Genomic DNA, 24,868 nt, shown 5'->3' on the forward strand with positions numbered 1-24,868 from the left:
GACAGTGCATATCATTATAATCATCAGAGTTGTTTATTTTTGTTTGCATTTTGACTGCTTGTGTTGTGGTTATTGCAAACATGATGCCTTGTATAGAGGTGTCAGTTTTTGTACCAGTTGAAAGGGTAAAAACCTATCACTATATTTTGCCACTGGTAAAGGAGGTCTCGTAGTGTAAATGCTTACCCCGAGCTTTTAATACTCTGATAGTGCGCTGTCTTTGAGTTGTACGCCTTTTGGCGTCATCTGGTCCAACACCAAGTGAGACTAGGCTCTAAGAAAAGCTGTCTCGGGTGTGGACCAATCAACTTCAAGGACAGTGCTTATCATTATCAGAGTTGTTTCTTTTTGTTTGCATTTTGACTGCTTGTGGTTATAGCAAACATGATCCGTTGTATAAAGGTGTCAGTTTTTGTACCAGATAAAAGGGTAAAAACCTATTACTAAACGTGTTTGGGTTAGATCGCGTTATTTATAAATGTGTCGTAACCCTCCACCACCCGACATGGCCAATCAGCAAAAAAAAAGTGTCACGTTGACAAAAGACAAATACCATTGGAACCTCATTTGCCAGTAAAAAATATGATAATAGTTTTTTACCCTTCTATCTGGCAACAAAACTGACATTTTTTACAAGGAATCATGTTTACATAGACCACAATACCTGCAGCAATCATGTTTTTTGTTTGCATTATGGCTGCAGGTATTGTGGTCTATGCAAACATGACTCCTTATAAAAAAGGTGTCAGTTTTGTTGCCAGATAGAAGGGTAAAAAACCAATTATCAAAAGACAAATAGTTCACTACTTTAGCCCACCGGTGTGTTGAGGAGTGAATCCACAACATTTGCAATTTTTGACTCGTACGACGTTTCGCCGGTAATTACATCCAGCATCATCGGGCAATTCGACCAGAATGAGGAACTCTGTAGGCCGAGCCAACGCATCTGGGTGCACGAGTTTGTCAAAGGAGGCAATGACATCGACCGATGCAAGCAACACGAGGACAGGCGGTCGAGGAAGACTGTGTAAAATACTTTAATGTCACTACATTTCGTTTACGCTGGAAAGCCGTCGCAAAGCCTCGCTTTCGCGCGTCAATAAACCCCCGCCCCCCGCCGCCCCCGCAAGTCAACCCTCGGCAAGAGATCTCAGTGTTAGCGGTGGGAGGGCAACGGAGGCGATTACAAACATAGGGTAACAGCAACGGGGGGGGGGGGGGGGGGGGAGGTTATGGCACTGGGCAAACGCCTCGGCAATGTGCGGTCAAATAAACCGCACGAAAGTGGTAAGGGGGCCTCATCATCCAGCAGCGGAGATTGACCGCGCGCGTGTTTGCATCGCGTGCCCGTCCGCAACGATACTTGGGTTGCAACATGAGTCGAGCGGGCCACGTCCGTGGTGACACTGCACCGCGAGAGAGAGGAGAGGGGGGGAGCATAGCTTCGCCACGTGACGCGAGGTCCATGTGACGGCTTTCGATCCGAGGGGTCGTGGGGGGAGGGAACACTTCTGGAAAACAACGCAAGGCACTTAGGGTAGTTAGCTTGTTTTTGTTTTGTGTGTTACGGTTCGCGACGAACACCCTCGCCCCCTTCGCTCACTAAGCACGCTGCTAACGTGATGCTCTACGTGTAAAAAAAATCGAAACGGCAAACTACCTTTATGTCATCGTAACGGACGTAAATGTATTAATTTACGCGAGCTACAAAAGCTAATGTTCTACCGTTATATAAAAAATGATATATATTTAATGCTACCTCAGGGGTAGTAACCGATGTACCAACACGATGCTCCTTGATGCACTAAAAAAACTAAAAAAAAACTATCGTATGTAGTACAAGACAGAAATGTTCCGCGAGTACGTACAACGCTACTTACGCGCATTAAGGCAACCGCATCCTGCTTACTTGAGGCAAAAGAAGACAAATCGACCTAAAAACTACTGCTGTTCCACTCCAACCAAAGTATAAATATTCCCCACTTCCGCTGTGAAATGTGAACTCGATGTTGTGCCGTGTGTGGAAGCGACGACGAAGATGATGGACACGTAGCGATTTGGCAACTTAAAATCGAATCTTAAAGCCGGGTTCCCCACACCCGAGCGGATCAGCTGCTGCGACCAAACGGCTTTCGAATTCGCGGCAAACTTAATCGTCGCCCGCGACTGCTTTGTCCGCATCTGAGCAAATAGTTGTGCCAAAAAACATGTCAACGTGATGAAATACTACGAGAGGTTTTTTTGGGGGGTTAGATCGCGCGTATAGATATAAATGTGTCGTGAAAACCGCCACCACCCGACACAGCCAATTAGTAGTAAGGTCCGTCACGTAAAAAAGAACGTGGCAATTCGTCACCAGTTTTGTTTGCGAATTGGCCGTGTCGGGTCGTGGCGGGTTTAAACGACGCATTTATATTTGCGAAGATCTAACACGAAAAAAACATTTTGTGGATAACATTGCTTGCCAAAGTCATGCTAAGCGTGATGAAATACAGCGCTTTGAATCGCTGAGCTGATCGATTTAAAGTAGAGATAATTTTAATAACGATGAACTATTTTTTATTTTACCAGGTAAGGCCTCGCTGTCGCGAACGATAGCTCGGCGAAACGGCTTATCGTTGTGTGGAAATTTATGGCGGTTTCTGAATGTGACGGGGAAAAACCGGAGGACCCGGAGAAAAATCCACACGACCACGGGGAGAACACGGAAACTCCCAAATATACAGCAGGCGTCAGGGTCGGGATCGAACCCAGCACCTCCTGTATACAAGGCAAGGTAGTGAACATCTCGCCAACGTGGCGCCCAATGATGTCCACGCGCAAGGGATTACGTTGCATGCAACAAAGTTGCACGGCAGACGGCTCAGGCGTGGACCCCGTTTGCTTTAACACGTCACGATTCAAGTTGTCCGCGGTGTGCGTAAGAGGGGAAAAAGTGTTTGCGATTTGCGCAAGTTCGCGCCACTATGAAGTCCAACCTACAATCCGCGACTTGATTTCTCACAGTCTGCGGCCACTCGAGGCCTACCAACAACTTCGGGGCTGCCACCCTACAGAGGTACAAAAACTGGGGCGCGCGTCACGGGGATAAAAATATGCCACGATCCTGGAAGAGGGGGGAAACTGCATTGTAAACGCGTTGAGTGGCATATCATTTTGCGCAAACGACAAAACAACCACGGGTGACTTTTTAACATCCCGGGGGAAGACTTGCAGATATTAGCCGCCTCGAAAAGAAAAGGACAATCCTGGGCACACCAGGCCCGGAAAACGACTTTCATCCGTCCCGTCTCATTCGGAACTTTCGACCCGACACTGTCGTCGCTAGCAAGAGGCAAAGCGGTCGCAAGGCATCGCACGTTGGTGTGGTAAAGGTGGGGTCCCTCCGCTTATTCCTCGCATTACTGTCGGATAACGCCAAGGACGTGCGGCGGCCCCTGCCGAAGGTATCCGAAAGTCCAATTTGGCCCTTGATAAGGAAAACGTTTTCCCACCGCCGACCTATAGATTCGTGTGTCAATATACGACAAGATACATCTTATCGTTCACGCCACTTTAGCGTCCGTAGATTTAGTACCGCGACAGGTTGCCCAAGTTAGGCGACGGCGAAAAATAAAAAATATTGGTTTGAGATCCAAAAACGTGACGATCGAACCGCGGACGGGGCTACATCGTTGCATTCGTAGTTTGCTTGACTGGGTAAGCTAGGGTCGAGCGCGCAGTACGCTCTCTTATAGCGTGAAGCGCGTGAAACTTCAGCGGGTGTGGTGGGGGTGCGATCCATTATCGTGATGTGTGTTTTAGTTGTGCACAGTGAAGTTGGAGCAAGGTGTATCCAAAGTCGACTTGTACGATGTACGCAGTGTCGCGCGCGTTACGTAGCGGTTCCCAAAGCGGTGTGTGCGCGGTTGCTTCAGTTATTTTCTACGGCGGCAAATGATGGTGGCGCGCAACGGCGCGATGGTGTGGAGCAATTCCTGCGAGCACGGCGTAGCAGTGTGTACAGTCGCGTTCCATTGTGCATTGTAGTGATCTCATAGGAGTGTTATATTTTCGTGGCATATACAAGTGGTCACCAACTTGGTATATGAGCATCATCATCGTAGTGTTCTATCAGTGTGCTGTGCATAGCAACATGTCTGCGGTGTATTCGCTTCACGTGGTTAGTATTACATAAACATGCTGCGTATAGTAGTTTTACTAAGGCGTGACGAGTAAGAGGAGTATTTTGAGCGTGGCGCATTTAAAAAAAAAAACCCGGCTTTGTCCACTTAGTTTACGCAGTGTACTCGACCAGAATTTCATTCCGCCAGTATTGTAGCATACGTTAAGTCCTCACTTAACGCGTGTTCACACCATCACGCGTTTTCGCTGTGACGCGGTTAATTCCATCGGGGACCAATTGTCGGTTACAAAGCGGAGCGCGCGCACGCCGTTATTACACGTCGCTACCGTGTCGTCAGCTGAGCGGTGAGCGGTGCAGTAATACAGTGTGCGGAATTAACAGTAACGTGGCGGCGGTGGCGGCGGTGGCGGCGTACCCTCAGTTATTCGTCCTGCCATCTCACCGCGCGGTGCGTGTGGTAGTAGTAGTAGTCGTCGTACACCGTACCTCGCCACACTTCATCGTTACATTACTGAACCGTTTTCACTTTGCGTTTTTTTGTCTGAACGCGGAGCCTGTTACGAAGGCATCTACTACTACTAGCGCGGCGTTCGACGTGTGCTCGCCGCGTCTTGTTCGAGTGTGGAGTAAAATTGGAGCGTTCCGCAAGCTGCGTTCTATGGAACCGGCGTGGCGCGTGCAGAGCAGCGTCCTTGTCGTTTGCTGCGGCGTTCCGTCGCCATCGCCGTCGCCAAAGCACCGCGCACGGAACGGGGAGGTAACTCGCGATAGTAGTCCGGTTAACAGAAGACAGGCGACCGTAATCCGGCGTTGTTCGTTTGTCTGGCGCGTAATCGGATTGGCAACTCTCACTCGGCACGTCAATGACTTTGATTTGTAAGACAATTGAAAAGTGATTCTACGAAACAATTAGAAGCAGGAAATTTGTGTGTCAGCCAATGCACAGAGACCAGGCTACCAATTCTGCAAGAGACAAACCAGGTGTCCGATTTGCCTCTATTCTCCAATCAGTTATCTGTATGCATGCCGAAAAAAGGGGGTTCACAAATTAAAAATTGGTGGACAAAACATGATAAAATAATGTAACCCGCCAAAAAAACTGTGCTTATTTTCACATCCGTTTTTTTAGCGTTTACGAATTTAGGAAGCGGTGAATAACACATGAGCCCGTTTCAATATCACCTGCAATGACCCGTCAAATTTTTCCTGTCAGACCTCAGAAGCGAAGCAGATTTGTGCCTGACTAGTGCCGCCGGCAACAGGGGGCAGTGTCCGCTTCCGTGTCGTCACCGTGTCGTCAACGTGTCGTCGTTGCCACGTCGTTGCCGTGACGACACCGTAACATCGCCGTGTCCGTCGCCGTGTCGTCGTCGCCGTGGCAACGCCAGCATCACTCCTGCGCCTCCTTGCCGGCGAGGCGGTAGACCTCGGTGGGTGCCGTGTTCGAGCCTCCTGCCAACGCCGTCGTCGCCGTGGTCAGCTCCTCCCCGTGGGCCAGGGCGATGTCACCTGCCGTGGTTCAAAGTTCAAAGTTCATCGATTAGGTGTAGCCCTGTGAGCCATTCGGCTCTTGAATCGGGTGCAACCGCAACAAACAAAAAAATTTACCCGTAAAAACTAAGTTTTTCACTATAAATCCTTTATATGCGTGGCGGCTAGAGTCCTCTCGTCCTCTGGCTTGAGATGGCTGCCACCTATGGGTCAGATGAATGGCTGCCACCATTAAGCAATTGGTTATTAAATATAATTTTTTTTTCCTAAAAAGTGTAAAGTTATGGAAAAAAATTTTCACGAAAATAAATTGTCACGCACAACGAGTCTGTGTGCTAAATGTCAGCTCGATTGGATCACGGGAAGTAGGTTAAAAAACGACCGAAAGATTTGCACGGTCGTAAGCGGGCAAGCAAGCAAGTGAACTTAATATAAAGGATTTAAAAACATGAACAAGAAAACATCTTAAAGTGACTGAGTGCAAACAGAAAATCCAAGAAAAGACAGCAAAATATTGCAGAAAAAAAGCACCATACACCAACGCTGTGTGCAAAAATCCTAGTCGGATGCAAGTCAAACAACAACATCCACAAGACAACTTAGATTAAGGCCATCAGTCTAACTCTGTACTACCAACAAACATGGCCAAAACAGTAAACTTTTCGAAAATCACCAAAATAAAGCCATAAAAGCAATGAAACAGTGGTCATAGGAACTGTGACCGAATTTTCACAATAAACGACGTAAACAACACGTACTACCAAACTCTGCAGCCATAGCTGGCTGCACGAGTCACTCCACAAGAGTAGGAGCATCAGTCGGAGTATACGTCATGTTCATGGTGGGTGGAGGTGGAGGAACGGTGGGAAAGTCGGTGGTGGCGGTTGCGAAAAGAAACATTCGCGAATTATTTAACGTTTTTTTTGTTTTCCTCTCCCCGCTAATTTTATCCCAAATGTGCCATCGGCATCGCGCCGTGAGATGCCGCGTGGCGTCCTTCACCGGGTTCAACTCGCTAACGGCACTTGACCCCCAACGTTCTGTTAAGGCAGGGGTGTCCAAATTTTTTGCAAAGAGGGCGACTACATAGTACTGATGATCCTATGTAGTTTATACTTTAGTTGTTTACGTGGTGGTTTTAGTTACTGCAGCTACATACTATTAACACTCCTTCCCTTTATTAATGCTACCCCTATCCCCTCCCTGTGATGCTGCTAATCCTGCATCATGCACGGGCATAATTAGTACTATTCACATACCTGCATTTCCCATATCCCCTCCCTTTGATGCTGCTAATCCTGCATCATGCACGGGCATAATTAGTACTATTCACATACCTGCATTTCCCATATCCCCTCCCTTTGATGCTGCTAATCCTGCATCATGCACGGGCATAATTAGTACTATTCACATACCTGCATTTGCCATATCCCCTCCCTTTGATGCTGCTAATCCTGCATAATGCACGGGCATATGTAGTACTAATCACATTCCTGCATTTCCCATAAATATGCTAAATTCCTCTTCATATGCAAATTCTTTTGTCGAAGTGCCCTTTCCCCCCCTCCCAACCCAGCTTATATATATGCTCCAAGCACGTGTGCTGTTTCATTCAGACGCTGTCGCCTCGACAGACCTGGTTTCACCTGAGGACGGCTGCTTGCGTTGTGGCCGAAACGTCGTGAGAATTATTTTATTATGTTTTATTTTTATTATTTTATTACTTCCCTTCTACGTGACTTTAACGAAAGAACCAAGAAGACGAATCCCTGCAGTCACGAAAGCTTTAAATCGAAATATGGGTCACATTTGATAAAGTGAAGATGCCTGGGGGCCAATAGTTCCTTTTGACATTGTTTTAACCACAAAAATTACGTGGAAACACACATTGTTATAAAACAATTTTATTGTCACAATTACCTTAATTTTTCAAGTGACAATATAACCAAATATAAGCCACTCGGGCAGACGTGAACAACTCTAAAAACGCAATTCTGCCTTTCAATCAGTCAGATAACATTGAACAAACTGTATAGGATAGAAAGAAAGCCGTCTCGGGTGTGGACCAATCAACTTCAAGGACAGTGCATATTATTATCATTATCAGAGTTGCTTCTTTTTGTTTGCTTTTTTGACTACTTGTGTTGTGGTTATTGCAAACATGATGCCTTGAATAAAGGTGTCAGTTTTGTAGCAGTTTAAAAGGGTAAAAACCTACTACTGTATAGAATACCTTACATTTCCATGAGTTGTATGATGTATTTATTCTGACAGAAATTTGGCTAGCCATAAATAACACATTATAAGACCGAAGCTGCGGACCGTATGAAATCTGCCCGCGGGCCGGACTTTGGCCATGCCTGTGTTAAGGCTACACGGTGAGAGAGGGGGGGGGGGGTATCTTTGTGTCTTTGCGCGAGGGAGCGAGCGTCACCTTCGGAGCGGTCGGTGTCCCCGTAGCGCTTGTGCGAGGGCGCGTAGAGGAACATGACGGAGAAGACGTACATGTTCCACATGCCGTACACGCCCGTGAAGAACGCCGCGTTCACGTGCACCGTGCGGTCGCCCCACTTCCAGTGACCCTCGTTCACCTACAAGGGGGTGGTGGGGGGCGGGGGGGTAAGGGCGCGTTGAAGACGGTCATTATCATCGTCGTCATCGTCATCGACAACGTCGTGAGCATCGTCGTCATCGTCACAACTACCATCACTGTCTCAATCATCATCGTCGTCCTCGTCACCGTCAACATCACCATCTTAATCATCTTCATCTGACATCCACGTCATCTTCACCGTCATCACTATCGCCGTCATCGTCATCGCTGCCCCCGCCAAAGACAAAGTTCCCTCCTCCCCATAGTCCAAACAGACTGTTGGGGCAAGTGCTGTTAGCGAGCACCTACAAAGGCCGGCACGGCACACGAGGGAGCGGGTGGCCAGCACCACGCCCGCCTGCCCGCCTTTGTCTCCCTACTTGCAATATTTGCACACCGCACCAGGTACTCATTTGAGGCCGAGTCGACCTAGGGGGAGGCCCGGTACCTGTTCAGATAATCGTCACTGGTGTTCGTGGACGTGAGCGGGAATCTACAGTGAAACCTTGGATTGCGAGTAACTTGTTCTGCGAGTGTTTTGCAAGACGAGTACTGTACGTACAGTATACGCTGTCTGCCGAGCGTCACGTGATCACAACTGAGCCGATGGTTCTTCTCTCTCTCTCTCTGCGGGATTGTGGGTAATCGTCTCCCATGCTCGGTCTCAGTCGGCGTGCCTCACTCGTATATAGTCAACATCCGTGCGAGCGTAGACTGTTTACAGTAGTCTTGTGTACCAGGTGTGTGTGTCTAAAGCATTTTTTTTATTTTGTGTCCAAGTGTAGTGACTGTTCTTTAGTAGCTGTACTGCAACAATGACCCCCTCCTCCTCTCCTCTCTCTCGTCTCCCTCACACCAGCCATGATTAAATTTAACTAATACATTTGATTACTTTATATTAAATTTCAATAATAAAAATATAAAAAGGTATTTTGTATTAATCATTTTTCGATTTAAAGCTTTCGTGACTGCAGGGATTCATCTTCTTGGTTCTTTCAGTAAAGTCACGTAGAATGGAAATAAAAAAAATAATAAAAATAAAACATAATAAAATAATTCTCACGACGTTTCGGCCACAATGCAAGCAGCCGTCCTCAGGTGGAGAGCAGGTCTGTCGAGTAGACAGTCTGAATGACAGACCTGTTCTCCACCTGAGCATTGTGGCCGAAACGTCGTGAGAATTATTTTATTATGTTTTATTTTTATTATTTTATTATTTCCATTCTACGTGACTTTACCGAAAGAACCAAGAAGATGATTTCCATTATTTCTTATGGGGAAATTCGCTTTGATATACGAGTGCTTTGAATCATGAGCACGTGTCCGGAACGAATTATGCTCGCAATCCAAGGTTTCACTGTACACTGCAACCGCTCCCCTACAGCTCGACACTAAAGACAAGAGAACAAACAGCGAGGCAGGCGAGACTGAACAACGAATGTCACTGTGGTTGTGGGCGTGGTGGCGAAGAGTGCTCCACACTTGATACAGCTGTCGGGGCTGTGACGGTTCCACCTGAAGACGGAAGCTTGTGTTGCCTCCAAAACGTCGTGATTTTTATTTTATTTTATTAATTTTAATTTTTTACCTACGTGACTTTACCGAAAAAACCTAAGAAGAGTGCTCCACACACCTGGCTGATGATGAAGAAGATGACCGTGAGAGCAGCACAACCCAAGGTGGTCAGCATCAGGAACTTGAACCGGAAGATCAAACCCTGCACATCACCACAACCATCACCAACAGCCACCATCATATGTTGTTAACTACTTCGCCTGGTATACAGCTGTGTCATGGGTTCGATCCCGACCCTGATGATGCCTGTGTAATAAAGGTCGTTGAGGCGACTTCTGGAATCCGGTCTTTTATTCACTTTGCATTACAGCTTTCCTTCCCGCTGCTGACAGGCAGCGTGAGAGGGACAGATAGAGAGAGAGACGCACTGCCACGTGGCAACCCGGAGCCCTGTTCCCGCGTGGCCCCTTCCTCTCTTCGTTCCCGTTCTGACCACGTGTCGTTCGTCTCCACCCCTATTTAATACCCGGGTCACGCGGTACGTTCCCGCCAATCCTGGTTAGCCTCCATGGAATATTCTAGGCTCCGTCGTAGGCTCCCGGGACCACGCCCCTGACTCGTCTCCCCATTGGCTGTGGCCAAAGCCAGCAGAACCAATCCTCTACTTGCAGCTGTCACCTTTCCATGACGTCAGGGCCACGCCCCTAGGCTTCCCCCCATTGGCTATGGACCAGGACCGGCAGAGCCAATCATCGTGACGAGTTGTGATACGTCAGTGAGCCGGATATATCCTCACATTACACCTGTATATTTGGAGTTTGCGTGCCTTTCTTCTCTGTGGTCGTCGTGTGAATTTTTCTCCGGGTCCTCGGAAAATCCCTTCCACGTTTAGAATCAACATCGCACGTTTAGAGTATTTGGCTACTGCTATGAATTGCCACGTGACGATAGGCCGCTTCGTTGAGCTATTATTGGTGGCCAAGTCGCTTCTGAAAAAGAGCTACGTAGTTCAGCGGGCCTAAGTTGGTAACATAAAAAACTGTTAGGTACAGTTTTTTTTAGCACATCTACATTTACCACAATGGCAATGCAGTGACCTATTTGTTATTTAAAATCAAATAAAGAATCTGAATCGTGGCAATTCAAGCAAATCATGAGTGAGCAAGTAAGCGTGTGATTGAGTGAGCAATTTAGCGCTTATTAAGCATCCGTGCGAGTGAGTGAGCGAGTGAGTGAGCGAGTGAGTGAGCGAACTAGCGAGTTAGCAAGCGTGCATCTGTGCGACTGAGTGTGCGAGTGAGTGAATGAGCGAGCGAACAAGCGCTTAATCAGCGTCCGTGCAAGTGAGTGAGCGAGTGAGTGAGCGAACTAGCGAGTTAGCAAGCGTGCATCTGTGCGACTGAGTGTGCGAGTGAGTGAGTGAGCGAGCGAACAAGCGCTTAATCAGCGTCCGTGCAAGTGAGTGAGCGTGTGAGCGAGCGAACTAGCGAGTTAGCAAGCGTGCATCTGTGCGACTAAGTGTGCGAGTGAGTGAGTAAGTGAGGAAGCTAGTGAGTTACTAAGCGTCTGTACAAGTGAGCGAACGAGCGAGAAAGCATGTGAGAGAACAAGCCATCCCCAGCGCTTAGTAAGCATGTGAGTGAGCAAGCTATGTAGCACTTCGTAAGCGTCTGTGCAAGAAAGCGTGCATCCGAGCGAGTGAACGAGCGAGCGTGGGGTGAGCGAGCTAGCAAGAGTTACTAAGCATCCGTGCGAGTGAGTGGACGAGTGAGTGGACGAGTGAGTGGACGAGTGAGTGGACGAGGGAGTGGACGAGTGAGTGGATGGGCGAGCGTGGGAGTGAGCGAGCTAGCAGAGTTACTAAGCATCCGTGCGAGCGAGTGGACGAGTGAGTGGACGAGTGAGTGGACGAGTGAGTGGACATGTGAGTGGATGAGCGAGTGGACGAGCGAGCGTAGGAGTGAGCGAGCTAGCAGAGTTACTAAGCATCCGTGCGAGCGAGTGGGCACGCCACCTCATAATGCAGCCGTCGCACGCGAGACATGGCGGGCAGGAAGGAACGTTTGCCGCCGATGTTGCGGAACACTTGGTAGACCATGAAGGTGAGGAAGAGGAAGTAGAGGCATGCGCACACGCCCGCCAGCACGATGAACGCCGTCTGATACGACGCCGTTAAGGAAATGGAACCGAGGCATGGTTGGGCAGCAAAAACGAAGACGATACGAACACATTCCTGCGGAGGGAGCTGGTAGGAACGTTGGGTTGCTCGGTCAATGGTCAGGGTCAACGGCGGCGTGGTGTATTCTGCAAATATGGCCGACTGTGAGGGCGGGCACAAGCCGGCGTGAGTAGGTTAAACGTTGAGTTTTATAAGGGCACCACGGGGTGACCAGCCCCTTCCCACCCAACCCCACCCAGCCCCACCCTCCCCACCCAGCCCCACCCTCCCCACCCAGCCCCACCCTCCCCACCCAGCCCCACCCTCCCCCACCCTCCCCACCCAGCCCCACCCTCCCCACCCTCCCCACCCAACCCCTCCCCACCCCACCCTCCCATCCCCATCCAGCCCCTCCCTCCCCACCCAGCCCCTCCCTCCCCACCCCACCCAGCCCCTCCCTCCCCACCCCACCCAGCCCCTCTCTCCCCACCCCACCCAGCCCCTCCCTCCCCACCCCACCCAGCCCCACCCCTCCCATTTTTGGATGCACGACGGACGGACGGACACAATAATCCCCTGTGGGCTGGTGGAACCAGGAGATTCCTACCAGTAAAACGGAGTGACCTGCAGTTACACTGCAAGGGATGCGGTTACGGGCTGTACGGACACGAGACCCCAAGCAGTGTTCATTTCAGAGTCAAGTTACTTTCCAGGACACACATGCCATAACGCGCCCTAAGCAACGTCACATTCCACGCCGCACACACGTACCTGAAATGTATAACCAGGTGAGAACGCAACGAGGCGAGTCGATTGTTTATAAAGGGACACCTGGCGGTGCGAGGTGCAGTACCACACCTGCATTTTGAAATCGCAACCCTTTCATATGCGAAGTCGGTGCTTTTGACATGGACCCGGGCGGAGTGACAGAGCACCGGCAAACGGTAATTACAGCGAGCGGATTCGAGAATGGTCAGTGCTGTCCACCCCTATGTCCGAGTTTCCCTTCGTGTACTGAAGTTTGCTCGCACACTTAACACTGCTTCTTGATGACAAGGAATTGGCCAAATATACCAAATTCAGGACACTTTCAGGCGTGTGTCCAGATATGGTGAGGCAATCTTGGATAAATTGATACAAATTTGATAATTGTGTTTTTTACCATTTTATCTGGCAACAAAACTAACACCTTTTTGTTACAAGGAGTCATGTTTGCATTGACCACAATACCTGCGGTCGGAATGCAAACAAAAACACACAACTCTGATAATGTATGCACTGTCCTTGAAATTGATTGGTCCACACCCGAGACAGCTTTCTTTAGAGCCTAGTCTCACATGGTGTTGGACCAGATGACGCCATAAGGCGCACAACTCAAAGACAACGCACCATCAGAGTATGAGAGCTCGGGGCAAGAATTTACACCATTGGAACCTCCTTTGCCAGTAGCAAAATATGATAATTGTTTTTTTACCCTTTTATCTGGCAACAAAACTGACACCTTTTTGTTACAATGAGTCATGTTTGCATTCACCACATTACCTGCGGTCGGATTGCAAACAAAAAAAACACAACTTTGATAATGTATGCACTGTCCTTGAAATTGATTGGTCCACACCCGAGACAGCTTTTCTTAGAGCCTCGACCCAATTGGTGCTCGACCAGATGACGCCAAAAGGCGCACACAGCTCAAAGACGACGCCACTATCAAAGTAACGAGGGCTCGGGGTGAGCATCTACATCAAGTTTCAAGGACAATGCTAAGTGCTCGGCTCAGAGGAAGATTGGCATGAACCTGGTGTTTGATTGGTGATCGGTGCGTGTTTGTGAACGCGCCCAAACGCACACAGCCGTCAGACGAACGCGCACTGCCCTGCAAGGCCGGGGCAATTGTCCAGCCGTTGTCAAGGATACAGCCAGGTGGCTCCCGGTTTCCGTGGCCCAGATGCTGTAGAATGGGTTCGTCAACTGCACGCCTCTGCACACACAAAGAGGACCATCCCCCCCCCCACTTTACACACACACAAAATATGCAGGTACACATGCACACACAAAGACCCCCCCCCCCCACCTATATAGTAAGTGCTGTGAGCGAGCACCTGTGAAGGCCCACACAGCACATGAGGCTGGCCACAGCGCCACGCCCGACCACCTTTGTCTCCCGAGTGGCGATGTTTACACACAGGATCAGGTACTCATTTGAGGCCGAGTCGACCTCGGGGAGGGGCCTGGGACCGGTTCAGATATTCATCACCAGTGTTGCTTGCGAGCGGGAATCGAACTCGGGTCACCGGCTTCATAATTTGACGCGCTAACCGCTACACCACCGCTCCCCACACACACACGCACGCACACGCGCGCGCGCGCACGCACGGTGAAATCTTGACGTGACATCACAGGTGTGACGTCACCGCTCACTTGCCGTGCAAAGTATACACATTGTGCCCCCCCCCCACAAAATACAAAAGTCTATTTGTATACTTTCTGCATTGTGTACAGTCTGGAAGCTACCCACATGCCACATTTCAAGTCTGTTGCATGTTGGGAAGTATGCTAAACATTTAGAACAGACACACACATTCACAAATTTCCCTTTTATATACGTAGATAATAACGTAATTTTCCCATGACACGGTGTTCTTCGGGAAGGCAACTAGTCCCGCGTTATAGGAGAAACAGACTGTACATCTCTGACCTGTCCCTCCCTGGTGTCATGACACCATAACGTCCGTAATGAAATGGCCACTCGGCTCTCCGTTGTTCATTCTTCTCTCTCATCCCACCCATTTGAAATGTTTTGGCTCGGCGAGCCGCGTTCTCCGACGGGCCGAAAGCCTCTGCGGATTACATCTTCCCGGCAGGCCGCCAGTTTAATAAAACCCTGATGCAGTCCACGAGAAAACCTGCCCTTCGTTGCACGAACACCCCAGGCAAATCATCTACTAAAGGATCTAGTTATCATTATTTACGTTTTATAAGACGCAGCAGACCCAACTAAGGGGCTTTAGAGCACCGTACGGTAAAAAAAAAGTATATAAAAAACAAGTTTATCAAAACATGTCGTGGAAAATAAGTAGGTTTTAGAGTTTTATTTCTTTCTGAAATAGGAGAATCTAGAGTGGTCAGGCGCAGCTGGTTCTTCCCGGGACACAGAGTTCCAAATCTAATGCAAAGTATGATCTGTGTTTTGATTTAGTGTGCTGATCTTAAAGGTGCATTGAAAAATGTTGATACTTCGACTGATGCTCCTGCTGTTGTGGAGTGACTCGTGCAGCCAGCTATGGCTGCAGAGTTTGGTAGTACATGTTGTTTACGTCGTTTATTGTGAAAATTCGGTCACAGTTCCTATGATCACTGTTTCATTGCTTTCATGGCTTTATTTTGGTGATTTTCGAAAAGTTTTTTGGTTTGGGCATGTTTGTTTGTTGTAGTACAGAGTTAGACTGATGGCCTTAATCTAAGTTGTCTTGTGGTTGTTGTTGTTTGACTTGCATCCCACTGGGATTTTTGCACAGGGTTGGTGTCCGGTGATGTTTCTGCAATATTTTGCTGTCTTTTCTTGGATTTTCTGTTTGCACTCAGTCACTTTAAGATGTTTTCTTGTTCATGTTCTTTGTTTGTTGCGGTTGCACCCGATTCAAGAGCCGAATGACTCACAGGGCTATACCTAAAAAATGACCTTTGAACTTTAATGGTCAAGGACCAAGAGGAAAAAAAACGCCCGAGCTCCGAAAGTTTTTTGTTGTTGCCGAAAGCGTAGCCGACGAGAGGCAGCCACGGCCGCCGTGGCGTTGTGTGTGTCTGTAAGGCTCCTCAAACTCTCAGAACAAGGGATTGCAAAAAAACCTGCACAGTTTGTTGGCCATGGACAGTAAAACCTTGGATTGCGAGCATAATTCGTTCCGGAAACGTGTTTGTAATTCCAAAGCACTCGTGTATCAAAGCACTCGTACATCAGTTGTGATCACGTGACGCTCTGCAGACAAAACGTATACACGTACGACTCGTATTGCAAGACCTCGCTCGTTTATCAAATTAATATTTATTTAAAATTTTTGCTCGTCTTGCAAAACACTCGCAGACCAAGTTACTCGAAATCCACGGTTGTACTGTATACATACACACACACGAGACAAATCGCTGAAAGAGCGCTGTGTGAATTGAGCACGGCAATTTGAATCGCGCAGCGCTGGAAGGGAGTTGTAAGGCCCAGTAAAGTTTGGAAGATTGACTCCCGACGAAAACGAGCGGTCGAAAGGTTGCGTAGAGAACGTGCGTCGGCTCTGACGGTGGAAGGGGGGGGGGGGGGAGTGGTGGCACCTTTCACACATGTCGAAGATGAACAGGGACAGGGATCCGAAGGCGATGGCTCCCACTTGCTTCCAGTAAACTCCAAGGCGGTTTCTCTGAGTCTGGTCCTGAACAACAAAGACACCAATCACAGATGGTTGGGAGCAAGTGCTGTTAATCTTCTTGGTTCTTTCCGTAAAGTCACGTAGAAGGGAAGTAATAAAATAATAAAAATAAAACATCATAAAATACAATTCTCACGACGTCTTCACCTGAGGACGGCCGCTTGCGTTGTGGCCGAAACGTCGTGAGAAGCATTTTATTATGTTTAATTTTATTATTTTATTATTTCCATTCTACGTGACTTTACCGAAAGAACCAAGAAGATGAATCCCTGCAGTCACGAAAACTTTAAATAGAAATTTCCAGGTCCCTTTTTAAATGTGGAAAAAGTTTTAACCACGACGCCGACACGCAGTGGCCGACTACTCTTACAATCGCCGCCGTGGGATCTTTAAACGTCCGCCATCAAGCGGACGGTTGCGTGCCTATTTTCACACCCGAAGCACGCCGCAGCGAGTCGATTCATCAGATTTTAAATCAAGAAATCGTTGCGCTGAAGGCGTTCCCCCCCCACTCCCCCGCCTCTCTCCATCTCGGTCGCTCACCATGAGGTGCTCCCCGCAGAAGATGATCCAGAAGGAAAGCAGCACGACGTAGAACAAGCCTTGACGGATGTCTCCAAACAGCAGCATCCACGTCCAGTTGAGCCCCACGGAGAGCCACTCCAAAGGGAGGTTAATCATCGTCATCGATACGCCCAGCGCCAAGATCATCCTGCAGGTGGCCACAGCAATACGTTATGTTTTTTGTTTGCATCATGACTGCAGGTATTGCGGTCTATGCAAACATGACTCCTCGTAAAAAAGGTGTCAGTTTTGTTGCCAGATAAAAGGGTAAAAAACCAATTATCATGTTTTTTACTGGCAAATGAGGTTCCAATAGTGTAAATGCTTACCCCGAGCTCTCATACTCTGATGGTGCATTGTCTTTGAGTTGTGCGCCTTTTGGCGTCATCTGGTCCAACACCATGTGAGGCTAGGCTCTAAGGAAAGCTGTCTCGGGTGTGGACCAATCAACTTCAAGGACAGTGCATACATGATCAGAGTTGTGTTTTTTGTTTGCATTATTACTGCAGGTATTGTGGTCTATGCAAACATGACTCCTCGTAAAAAAGGTGTCAGTTTTGTTGCCAGATAAAAGGGTAAAAAAACAATTATAATACGTGCGTTTGTAGAGTATTTGACTACTGCTGGAGATTTCACACGAGATAAGCCCAACTCGTTTTGAGCTATCATTAGTAATGCCCAGGTCGCTCAAGTGTGCCTTACCCCGGTCAAATAACAAGTAAACCCGTAAAAACAAAGTTTTTCACTCTAAATCCTTTATATGCGTGGCGGCTAGAGTCCTCTCGTCGTCTGGCTTGAGATGGCTGCCACCTATGGGTCAGATGATTGTCTGCCAGTATTAAGCAATTGGTAATTAAATATTTAATTAGTTTTCCCTAAACAGTGTCAAATTTTGGAAAAAAAAATTCACGAAAATTAATTGTCACACACAACGAGTCTTTGTGGAAAATGTCAGCTCGATTGGATCACGGGAAGTGGGTTAAAAAACGAGCGAAAGATTTGCACGGTCCTAAGCAAGCAAGCGAACTTAATATAAAGGATTTAAAATATATTCGCCTGTGGAGGACGCGGGGATCGATCCCGCGACCTTTGGCATGGGAAGCGAGGGCGCTACCAACTGCGCTACTCCGCCACGGCCTGTGGAGGGGTTACGCTCTGGGCTCCTATACTGTGACGTTCAGCCAAAGCCATGAATGAGTTCTATTTGAATAAATGTAAAATACATTTTTTTTGCCTAAAAAGTGTAAAAAAATATATTTTTTTTTCACGAACATTAATTTCTGTCACAACGAGTCTGTGTGGAAAATGTCAGCTCGATTGGATCACGGGAAGTGGGTTAAAAAACGACCGAAAGATTTGCACGGTCGTAAGCAAGCAAGCAAGCACGCAAGCAAGCAAGCAAGCACGCAAGCAAGCAAGCGAACTTAATATAAAGGATTTAAAAATAGTAAATGAGCACCTTGTTCCATTGGAACCTCCTTTGCCAGTAGCAAAATATGATAATTGTTTTTTATTTTATGTTTGCATTGACCACAATACCTGCGGTCGGAATGCAAACAAAAAACACAACTCTGATAATGTATGCACTGTCCTTGAAATTGATTGGTCCACACCAGAGACAGCTTTCCTTAGAGCCTAGTCTTCACATGGTGTTGGACCAGATGACGCCAAAAGGCAGCAGCAATGCCAAAAAAAGCTTGTGTTGCGTCCGAAACGTCGCGATTTAATTTCATTAAATTTTTCACCCACGTGCCTTTACCGAACAAAACCAAAGAGTACGAATCCCTGCAGTCACGAAAACTTCAAATCTAGAATGTTTGTTTCTTGTGTGTGCATGCGTGTCCAGGAGGCGCGGAAAGGGGGTCCCTTGCTTTTCGAGCAGCACGGGCGGCCTGGCCAGCTGGGACAGGCGCCTCCAGAACCAGACGAGGGTGACAAGCACGAGCGGAGTGAGGAAGGTCTTCATGGCGAACCACACTTGTGTGAAGCCGCCGTTCTGGTGGATGCCCTGCATGTGCAGCGATGCAGCAGCAGCAGCACAACAACAACACCCGCAGCAGGTATCGCATTAATAATAATCGCAACCGCAACTACAATACAGCACTACTAGAACTACAGTACAGCAACACATTAGCACAATACCACCACGGGTATCACAATAATAATCACAACCACAACTACAATACAGCAGTACTACGCAGCAACACCACCGCTGTTACAACCAAAATAGAAATACAACATTACCGCAGCGCGCTTTTGGTCAATGTCTTTGTGTGAAAGTAGGTTAATGCGTTGGGAGTGTGCCGGTCTGTGTATTGGTTTGTGTGTTGGTGTGTGGGCTCACACAGGTAGGGGCACTGTATGTGTAGGGACGCGTGTCCGTGGGTTTGTGTGGGGAGCGGGTAGTGCAGCATTTCGGGCGCAGCGCTACGAACCCAGCGACCCCAGTTGCATTTCCGCTCGAGGCCAACACCATTGACGAAAATCTGAACCGGTCCTTGGCCTCCCCTAGGTCGACTCGGCCTCAAACAAGTACCTGGTACGGTGCGTAAACATCACCACTGGGGAGACAGAGGCGGCCAGGCGTGATGCTGGCCACCCACCCCCTCGTGTGCCGTGCCGGCCTTCAGCACTTGCCCAAACAGCCTGTTAAAGCTATACGGGGATTTTTGTCTTGGCCTAATGTTTGTTAGTGACCACAGACTACGGTGTGGTCTACGCGACGGTCCACACTTTTGCACATGCGCCGGCCATCGCGTTATCGCGAACATTTGACGAGAGCACGCGTAACGTAAGGCAGAGACGCCTGTAACGTCCACGACCGCGTCACACGTGCCAAACAAGCAGAGCGTCCGGCGTAACCCGTGCCGCCCACCCCCCCCCCTCACCACCATCCCCCTGGGAGTGCGCTGTACGCACCGTAAGGTTGATGTCCAGGATCTTGCCGATGCCCATGTTGATGTTGCGCTGCTCGCTGGTGGGCAGGCGCATGTTGACGAGGTAATACTTGTGCCCGATGGAGCCCAGCTCCAGCAGCGGCAGCATCTCGCACTCGTACAGGCGGCCCTCGTTATCCGACGTCTGAACGGCGACGACGAAATTGGCGGCGATGGTTACGATGGGCGAGGCAGCGATGAGAGAGAGAAAAAAAATAAACACGCGTATTGAAACAAAAATTTGACGCGCACGCCGCGTGGATTGCGCGACCGTTTCCAACGTACATTTGTCCTCGGCGAGTATTTAGTTGCCGGTAATAACGGCAGAGATCGCGCTCGGGATAGCGGATTTTCCAATGAGAATGCGCCTCCATTGGCAGGGCTGGAATGCCGGGGCACGTCGTTTTAGCAATGCATCTTGCCTCCAGGTTTTTCGGGGAACCATTACCCTTGGAAAGTTTTTTTCTGATATATATAGGGCAACTTTCTAATAGAAACAGCACTTTATACTAGAAGTTTTGCTCATATTAGATCATCTTTACAATAGTTAGCGCGCCTCTCCCATTACAGACAGCCGACCAAACGGACAGATATGAAATTGGTCGCGAAAGCCGACGTGCTTAACGGACAGATATAATGTATAAATGCTTTCTATCTAAGTTGCAGAGCATTGAAAACCACAGAAAACTTCATCACAAACAACACTTGAATCACAAACACAAATGGTACCACAGCCAACATCACCATCATCATAACCATCACCGCCAACTTCGTTACATTTGCTCCCGTACCGCCACCAGTCACCTTCATCACCACCATCATCTCCATAAAAAAACACCACACCCATTAATCACTGCCTCCATTACCCATGCCCATCAGCCACTAATAAATCACCCACTTTTTCCATTACAGCCACCATGCATTTCCATCACCATCATAACCATTACCACCACCACCACTGCAATCACCACCATTATCATCAACACTGTATTCATGGCACCAGCAGCACTATGCCCCCATCATCGCAACTACCTTCCCCGTACATAAAACAATTTCTCCATCAGCCACTACCACCACCACTTCCATTCCGAATACAAAACCCACAATCTCCATCACAGCCACCATCATTTAGAACAGCCACCACCATATTCATTAACACCACCAACACCATCTTCTCCATCAGAAACATCACCCTCTGTTGACCGATTTGGGAGTCTTACGATCGTCTACATAATCCACCAACTCTTCACTTCACACTGCAGGATCAAGGCAGATGCCTCTCAACTCTTTGAATATCATGATCACTACCACCACCGCGGCCACCATCACCAACAATAAAAACAACCGCCATTCGCCACCAAGTGGCGGTGACGTTACCACAGCACCTGTGCCAGGCCAGGTGCACTTTGAGGCCAACTACTGTGGGTTGACCGACTGAGATGACTGGCAAGATGCACCAGCTGTGCCCCCTACTGTGCCAACTATTGCCACCACTAGATTTGAAGCTTTCGTGACTGCAAGGATTCATATTGTAAGGTTTTTTCGGTAAAGTCACGTAGGTAAAAAATTCTAATTAATAAAAGTAAAATAAAAAATATAAATAAAATAACGACGTTTCGGAGGCAACACAAGCTTCCGTCTTCAGGTGGAACCTACGTGACTTTACCGAAAAAAACCTACGAATATTGCCACCACCTCCATTACCACCACCTTTAGAGCCTTAACAGACTATCGGGGCATATGCAGTTCGCGAGCACCTATTAAGGCCGGAACGTCACATGGCGGGGGGGGAGGGGGTCGGTGGCTACCGCCATCTCCACCACTGCTCACCACACCTCACCATGGTGTGGCTGAATTGGCAGTTGAGGCGCCGATGCTCCACCGAGCGAGCCAGCTCGGTCCAGTTGTCCGCGTGGCTGTCCTTGTATCCCATCTTCACCTCCAGTGTCACCTCGGCCTTGTCAACTGGGCAGGCACGGACAACATCACGCCGCTATAGCACCGAGTCTCACTTGTCCCATTGCCAATCGCTCCCCTTTCCGTGCCTGGCTTGTAATGAGGATACAATCAATTTGAGAAAACCTCTTAAAAAGTTCAAGATTTGAAGCTTTCGTGACTGCAAGGATTCATATTCTTAGGTTTTTTCAGTAAAGTCACGTAGGTAAAACATTAAAATTAATAAAAGTAAAATAAAATAAACGTCGTGATTTTTATTTTATTTTACTTTTATTAATTTTAATGTTTTACCTACGTGACTTTACTGAAAAAACCTAAGAATATGAATCCTTGCAGTCACGAAAGCTTCAAATCTAGAAGGTTGAAGAGTAGTTTTATAAGGCCATTTTAAGAGCATTTCTCAGACATCGAGCCGTGAAAACCTACATCGATGCATCGATTGATCGGCTGAATTCAATTAGTCCGCTCATAAATAGATGCAGCGAGTTGTAACGTGTATGAATAGAATATTTAAGATTCGCGCAAATGATGTTGAAGTTAAATTTAGGCTAATGCAGGTCAATTGACCAAGTTCGCAGTCGAGTCCTCTAACCGCTAAACCACACCAACGATCCCCCGTATAGCCTTAACAGATTATAGGGGTTTTTCTAGATTTGAAGTTTTTGTAAACTGCAAGGATCCATACTCTTTGGTTCTTTCGGTAAAGTCACGTAGGTGAAAAATAAAATAATAATACAATGAAACTAAATTAAATTTCGATTTAAAGCTTTCGTGACTGCAGGGATTCATCTTCTTGGTTCTTTCGGTAAAGTCACGTAGAAGGGAAATAATAAAATAATTAAAATAAAACATAATAAAATAATTCTCACGACGTTTCGGCCACAACGCAAGCAGCCGTCCTCAGGTGAAGACCAGGTCTGTCGGGGAGACAGCGTGACTTTACCGAAAGAACCAAGAAGATAACTAAATTAAATCACGACGTTTCGGAGGCAACACAAGCTTCCGTCATCAGGTGGAACAATTACTGTAGTGAATTACTCTAGTGAATATCCACTACAGTAATTGCGCTGTGGCTGTTCCACCTGATGACGGAAGCTTGTGTCGCCTCCGAAACGTCGTGATTTAATTTAGTTATTTTCTTGGTTCTTTCGGTAACAGCTGTGGATTTCACACCTGATGATGATTGCTTGTGTTGCAGGCGAAACGTCGTGAGAATTTTTATTTTTTATATTATGAATCCCTGCAGTCACGAAAGCTTTAAATCTAAATTTAATTTAGTTACTTTAATTTTATTATTCTTATTTTTCATCTACGTAACTTTACCGAAAGAACCAAAGAGTATAGATTGTAGGCGTGCTGGATTTTGGAAATGATTTGCATTTTGGAAATGATTTTGGAAATGATTTGGATTGTGGAAATGATTTCCAAAACCATGAACAAACACAAGATCCAGGTCCGATTTAACACGGCACATAAAATTCGTGATCAGATCCCATCTGTGAAGGACAAGATTCCTGACATGCAATATCCCGGCGTCTACAAACTAAGCTGTCTCTGCGGCAGCAGTTACATTTGGGAAACTAAGCGACATGTCTCGAAACCGTGTTTGTGAACACGAGGCAGATCTGAACCACGGCAGCACCAATACTTCTGCTGTGGCTGATCGTTATTTTAATGCGGCTGGCTCACGCGAAATTGATTTCTCTAAGACGATGGTACTTTGCAAGCCAACTGGCTACCAACAAAGATTAGTTCATGAAGCCATCCATATACACAGAGACAATTTCAACCGAGAGGAAAGTAATAGACTCGGCAATTATTGGAAAGATGTCAATAACCACTTTGGGTCATAACTTGACTTGTGTTTTCTTGTCAATCAACCTCCACCGTCAGCAGTGTGGTGTGTGGAGTGGGGTGCAGGGATTTCTTGGCGGCCCTTTGCTGCATTGGCATTGCTGCTACATTGGCATTGCTGCTGCATTGGCATTGCTGCTACATTGGCATTGTTGCTGCATTGGCATTGCTGCTGCATTGCCATTGCTGCTACATTGGCATTGTTGCTACATTGGCATTGCTGCTACATTGGCATTGTTGCTACATTGGCATTGCTGCTGCATTGCCATTGTTGCTGCATTGGCATTGCTGCTACATTGGCAATGTTGCTGCATTGGCATTGGTGCTGCATTGGCATTGCTGCTTCATTGGCATTGCTGCTTCATTGGCAATGTTGCTGCATTGGCAATGTTGCTGCATTGGCATTGCTGCTGCATTGGCATTGTTGCTGCATTGGCATTGCTGCTGCATTGGCATTGCTGCTACATTGGCATTGTTGCTACATTGGCATTGCTGCTACATTGGCATTGCTGCTGCATTGGCATTGCTGCTGCATTGCCATTGTTGCTGCATTGGCATTGCTGCTGCATTGGCATTGCTGCTACATTGGCATTGCTGCTGCATTGGCATTGCTGCTGCATTGGCATTGCCGCTGCATTGGCATTGCCGCTGCATTGGCATTGCCGCTACATTGGCATTGCCGCTGCATTGGCATTGCCGCTGCATTGGCATTGCCGCTGCATTGGCATTGCCGCTGCATTGGCATTGCTGCTGCATTGGCATTGCTGCTGCATTGGCATTGCTGCTACATTGGCATTGCTGCTGCATTGGCATTGCTGCTGCATTGGCATTGCTGCTGCATTGGCATTGCTGCTTCATTGGCAATGTTGCTGCATTGGCATTGTTGCTGCATTGGCATTGTTGCTGCATTGGCATTGCTGCTTCATTGGCATTGCTGCTTCATTGGCAATGTTGCTGCATTGGCAATGTTGCTGCATTGGCATTGCTGCTGCATTGGCATTGCTGCTGCATTGGCATTGCTGCTACATTGGCATTGTTGCTGCATTGGCATTGCTGCTGCATTGGCATTGCTGCTGCATTGCCATTGTTGCTGCATTGGCATTGCTGCTGCATTGGCATTGCTGCTACATTGGCATTGCTGCTGCATTGGCATTGCTGCTGCATTGGCATTGCCGCTGCATTGGCATTGCCGCTGCATTGGCATTGCCGCTACATTGGCATTGCCGCTGCATTGGCATTGCCGCTGCATTGGCATTGCCG

General features: G+C 47.8%; 1 protein-coding gene across 3 annotated transcripts in view; it reads right to left on the reverse strand.

Moving 5' to 3' along the window:
• Positions 1-1,013: 1,013 nt before the first annotated feature.
• The window catches only part of WLS (Wnt ligand secretion mediator), a 38,731-nt gene continuing 14,876 nt past the window's right edge, over positions 1,014-24,868 (reverse strand). For all 3 annotated transcript variants that reach the window (XM_061577585.1, XM_061577584.1, XM_061577583.1), the window contains exons 4-13: positions 21,639-21,763; positions 19,782-19,943; positions 18,734-18,870; positions 16,842-17,010; positions 16,204-16,301; positions 13,798-13,861; positions 11,740-11,883; positions 9,844-9,927; positions 8,052-8,208; positions 1,014-5,635 (exon numbers count right to left, since the gene is read on the reverse strand). In XM_061577585.1, the coding sequence (XP_061433569.1) occupies positions 5,517-5,635; positions 8,052-8,208; positions 9,844-9,927; positions 11,740-11,883; positions 13,798-13,861; positions 16,204-16,301; positions 16,842-17,010; positions 18,734-18,870; positions 19,782-19,943; positions 21,639-21,763 (1,259 nt within the window). In that variant the 3' untranslated portion in view covers positions 1,014-5,516. The remainder of the gene's footprint in view (positions 5,636-8,051; positions 8,209-9,843; positions 9,928-11,739; positions 11,884-13,797; positions 13,862-16,203; positions 16,302-16,841; positions 17,011-18,733; positions 18,871-19,781; positions 19,944-21,638; positions 21,764-24,868) is intronic.

Source organism: Lethenteron reissneri, chromosome 64, assembly GCF_015708825.2.
Source record: "Lethenteron reissneri isolate LAM-NWPU_2019-01 chromosome 64, ASM1570882v1, whole genome shotgun sequence".
In the NCBI taxonomy this organism is placed as follows: domain Eukaryota; kingdom Metazoa; phylum Chordata; class Hyperoartia; order Petromyzontiformes; family Petromyzontidae; genus Lethenteron; species Lethenteron reissneri.